This window comes from Carassius gibelio, chromosome B14 (assembly GCF_023724105.1).
Source record: "Carassius gibelio isolate Cgi1373 ecotype wild population from Czech Republic chromosome B14, carGib1.2-hapl.c, whole genome shotgun sequence".
In the NCBI taxonomy this organism is placed as follows: domain Eukaryota; kingdom Metazoa; phylum Chordata; class Actinopteri; order Cypriniformes; family Cyprinidae; genus Carassius; species Carassius gibelio.
Genome location: NC_068409.1, coordinates 29,316,322 through 29,321,522, shown reverse-complemented (window position 1 = coordinate 29,321,522; position 5,201 = coordinate 29,316,322). Strand labels below are relative to the sequence as shown.

At 37.7% G+C, this 5,201-nt stretch overlaps 1 protein-coding gene across 1 annotated transcript; it reads right to left on the bottom strand.

Moving 5' to 3' along the window:
- Window positions 1-1,764: 1,764 nt before the first annotated feature.
- LOC127971594 (gap junction delta-2 protein-like) lies at window positions 1,765-4,883 on the bottom strand (the record flags this gene model as incomplete). Its single annotated transcript, XM_052574709.1, has 1 exon — window positions 1,765-4,883. A coding segment is annotated over one exon (924 nt), but the record flags the coding sequence as incomplete, so codon positions are not given.
- Window positions 4,884-5,201: the final 318 nt, after the last annotated feature.

Sequence of the window (5,201 nt, the reverse complement as noted above, 5' to 3'; positions counted from 1 at the left end):
TTTAACATTTGTTCTTTCAAAGCCATTTTGTATCTAAATGTGTGTGTGTGTGTGTGTGTGTGTGTCTATGCAAGTATAAATATACTGATTTATTGATAGAAATATATAGATTTTTCTTTCTAATGTGGTTCTCATTGCATTGATGTATTCATCAATGGATTTTCAGGTCAATTCCATTACAGTTAAAGCTGAACTGAACTCTTTCCCAGATTTAACAGTTTAGGCATTGTAACTAAATTAATTATAATTAAATAATTAAAGAACAGTGTTGTTGTTATTATTTAATATTAATTTGTACCCTGTTCATTTTATTAATGATGTTCAATTAAACAAAAACCAGCAGTGATTATTCTCTTTTTGGTCACGTGACTTTATTTGCTGCTCTCCTCCACCAATGGCTAACCAGTATCACAACAGGTGCCACTGTTTTCCTGTTATTCTGTTCAATTCATTTCCTCCTTTGTGTTTTAATCTCCTTTAATGCTCTCACCATCTCTCTTTCTGTCTCTCTTCCCTTTGTCCCTCTCTCTGTTTGCCCTCCAAATCCATGAACTGTCTCTTATAATGTCATCCTCACTTAGATAACATGATTTGAGGATTAGGATTATAATAATATAACAATGAAATATTACAGGACAAATCAATTTAGAAATATTCCTGCTTTCCCACTGATGTTTACCCAGCTCTCTCTTATAATTTATTTAATATTCATGCATTTTAGGCACTGGTTCGTAATATGTTATCATTATTTTTTTAATTAAAGAGAATTCATGTCAGAAAACATCAGAAAACAGCAAAATAAATATATACTGATTATCATATCTCAAACGCTCCTTCTGCTTACTGTTGTTTTACTGCCTTGCAGTTACAAACCAAAATAGATTTTGCTTCACTGTCAAAGGTCAGCAAGATCAAAGGTCAGAGAGGTTCATGTTATACTGTGAATCTTTAATTTTCACTTGTTTAGCAGCCAAATACACATGCCGCTCTACTCTCTATTTCATTTACAGCTGTATACATTCTGCTGTTGCCTTTCTCTTTCACTCTTTCACTCTTTCACTCAGTATGAGTTAATTTTTAATGCTAAGTCATTTGGTGTGTACAGGAGGGTGTGATTGCAGTATCACTGTTGTAGTGTAAATAATAAATGTTTCTGTTATTATTGAAACTCTAAGTGTTCCTCTGCACAACTTGGTGCTCACAGCAGCATGCATTTCTTAGTAAGGACATGAGTCACCAAAAAAACAACTCTCAGTGTTGATGCAAAGTAAATTGTTGGCAGATTTTATACTAAGAAATCAGTTTGAAATGAATTCAACAACTAGTTCTATAAAAGGTTTTCTCCACTGACTACACACGTTGCAGTGTTTACAAGTGGGATCCATTAAGATGTGTTTAACAGCTACAAGCAGCTTTTCAAAGAAGAGTTTTGTTAGAATAAGTGTGTGTTTGTGAGGAAAACAGCTCAGTAAACACAATAAATACTGTCTAAATGAAAGTCATAAAATGCAGAAAGGTTCATGTAATGGTTAATTAAGGGGAGTGGAAAGAAAACATGTTTGACTCAATATAACAACAAAAGAAGTCATTGGAAAGTCACTATATAATAGAAAGAAACAAGTGCCATAATGTGACCAAAGCCCTTAGCTTTTTGTAGAAGTCTCAAATGATCAGGTGTGCTAGATGATATATGAGAAAAGAGAAAAAAAATATGAACTGTCTTGTTTATTTTACTTACATTTTCATTAGATTTCTGATATTGGCTTGCGGTCATCTAAGTAACAACTATAAATTTGATAGAAGACCTATTTCCAAACATTTTAACTGCATTAATGATTTAAAATGTAAATAATTCTGAAGATGGTACTTGTCCTGAATAAAACATAGGCCTAGTTGCAGTGCAAAATCATTTGTATTCTCTCTGAAAAAAGAAAACGCCAGCAGCACAGACAATAGGAGCTATACATAGCTTGTGTAAGAGCTTTGACTCATTCCACATTAGTTAGCAACCATTACATTGTCTTATCTACACTCATTTTCATTTCATTTCTAATGTCTTAATTTAGCAGCTTCTCTCTTTACTGCTAATTTGTTAGGCAAGCTCATGGGAATAATTTGGCTATTCGTGGCTCACACTCACTAAGTTTCTATCCAACAATTTTTATGGGAATTCTGAATTTAGAAATCCTGAATATAAAAGCTTGATATGTACATAAACTCCAAATTGTGCAGTTCAATACTACGGTGGGTTTTCTCATGTCAACAATCACATTAATTAGATGGGGAAAAAAAAAAAAAACTATTATGGCATTTAAACTATTTAAGCATGTTTTTCTGCTCTTACTCGCACCAAAGATGCCCACTGAGAGGCTGCATAGTTGATAACAAAACACATATAATGTTGCACATTCTCTTTGTGAAACATTTGGATGGAAACCCAGGTAGTGTAAACCTATTTACTCTGTGATTGCTTTTCCAACTTGGCCAAGGTAAAACAACACACACACATTATTCCATTCAGAGAACATCTATGCAGGTGATCTAGTGCTGTGTATTGGTGTGTGATTTAATGCTTTCACCACCTTCATCCCTGCAATGATTGCATCCTGAAAAAAACAAAAAAACTCCAGCATTGGCATGGCCAGAATCAAATGACAAAGAAATTGTTATGCCATCATATTTCATTTATTTCTTTAATAGTTTATTTGTTTATTTTTATGACATATATTTATTTAAAATTTATGTATTTTTTTTATATTATTGCTGCATTGGAGCCTTACTCAGTATAGACTCTCTCTGCCATTCCCATAGAGCTATAGATCTCCTCTCGCATGCTTCAGAATACACCTCAAAAATATTGGGTGCAAAAAAAAGAAACAGTCCATTTCTATACACAGCTCGTAACACTATCTAGCCATTCTAATGATGCATCACAACATGCCTTTGTCTGGAAATGCCCATAGTATAAAATCACAATTTTTCCTGTCCATTACAGAACAAATGCAGATAAACAACACAATTTCATTTTTTTTTCTCTCTTTCTTTCTTTTTTGTTTTTGGCAATCAATGTGTCATTCTTTTTAAATAATGGCAAAAGCTACACTTCAATGTGTGAAATACATGGATGCTGCAATATCGATATTCTGAGATATGTACAGTAATGAATGGAGGGGTTGGGAAAACACAGGGATTCTAGGATTTGGACTGGGGACTGTGGTGTGTCAATGTTGATTTTTACATGAGGATGGAATCTCTTATGGCCCTCCAGCAATCGTGGGGGTGGCTCATCAGTAAATAAATGTTCGTTTTCTCTTCTTGCCTTGTATACTTAATAGCTATATCTATAAAACTCTGCAAAAAGAGACAGAAAATGAAAGAAAGCAAGTGGGGGAGAGGCGTAGAGGAGTCTGTGCTGAGGTACGGTTTTATACTCTTTTGTTTTTCCTCCTTTTTTTCTCTTTCCAGTTGTTCAGAATATAAGAGGATGTCTCAGCATTGACCATGGAGAACATTTTGATACTTTACAATGCTGAGCTGCCCTCTAGCTTCATCCCTCCATCTTTCCATCTCTTTAGACATCAAGCAACTCGAATCAGTTTTGTTTCTTAAATTTCTCTTTTTCTTTTGGAAGACTTTGTTGTTAAGCAGGGCTCAGGGAAATCAGTATGTGTGTGAGTGTGTGTTGCGTTAAAGTGTTTGTCTGCTAAGTATGAGTCCCGCTCTGTTCCCCAGCGCTCATCATTAAAGTCCGAAAAAGCATTTTTATTCTCCATAAAGTTTAGAATGCCAAATCTGATTTACTCCAGTCATTTTGCTATTCTTTTTTTTTTTCACCTTAACCCTCTTTCACCCTGTCCAAACTATGCATAAAATTTGCAATGTCAAGTCTGCAGCACCGGGTGTGGCCGTTGCCTCGTCAGCCACTCCCAACCTCGTCTAAGCCCCTCCCCTATTCGCTGTCAGACATAGGCTGATTCGCTAGACTGGGTGCGGCCCAGGTTGGGCACAGAGGAAAGGTGGGACACATCCTTTTTCCGGATCTCACAAATGGACTTCCTGCGAGCCTGGACACCACGAATGGCCGTCTTAATCTTCCGCCAGCCCAGATGGTTGAGCTCAGCCAAATTTAGCACCACGCAGATCCCACTAACTGCGAACATGAACACCAGGAAAACTGTCTTCTCCGTGGGACGTGACACGTAGCATTCGACCTCCTTCACGCAAGGGTAGCGGTCACACTCAAACATGGCAGGAACATTGAATCCATACAGGAAGTACTGGCCAGCGAGAAAGCCGATTTCCAGAACGTTCCGGAACACCACTTGTATGACATAGAAACGGGAGATGCCCTCCTGCTGACGTATCTTGGCACTTTTGGAGTATGTGGCCCCTGGCGGAATGTTGGGAATGTCTTTCAAATCCAGACAGTCATGGTTGTCTTTGCTTTCCGGGTGAACCAGGATACCGTTGATGTTGCGGAGCTTGCGGCTCGGCCCATGCCCGTGGTCGATGTACGGGCCATGCAGGAGGGTGTAACTGCGATCTTTGTGCTTCGCAGACTGGTGCACTGAGTAAGTGATAAAACAGAGGCTGGGTGTACACACCAAGATGATCTGGAAAACCCAGTAACGGATATGGGAGATGGGGAAGGCTTTATCGTAGCAGGCCTGGTTGCAACCTGGTTGCAGCGTGTTACAGATAAACATAATCTGTTCATCCTCGTACACCTTCTCTCCCACTATACCCACGATCAGGATCCGGAATATCACCACCACTGTCAGCAGGATCCTTTGGGGGAGAGAAAAGAAGAGAAGCAGAGGAAAGCAGAGGTAGAGACAGGATTGAAGAGGGGAAGGAAGAAAAAGTGAGAAGAAAAGGGATGAGAGTTAATTTTTTCATTCAATGGCACAGCTTTAAACTGCTTTTCTAACTGCCTCTATCTCACAAATGCACAAACACATGACAAATAGTGAGTAATTACTTTAAAAAGCAGAGGTAATGCAGGCATTTAGCATTTCTAAATCACCTGCTACTAAACTAAAAAAAAAGTAAAAATAATAAAAAAAAGTACATTCCAATTTTTCCCACTTGTTTCATTTTACCAGCCTGACGCTGGTTCAACCAATGTGAATTTGTTGCAGGGCTATCAATTCATATGACTAATGGAAGATTGGTAGCCTGTTTGACAAAGGATCATTAGG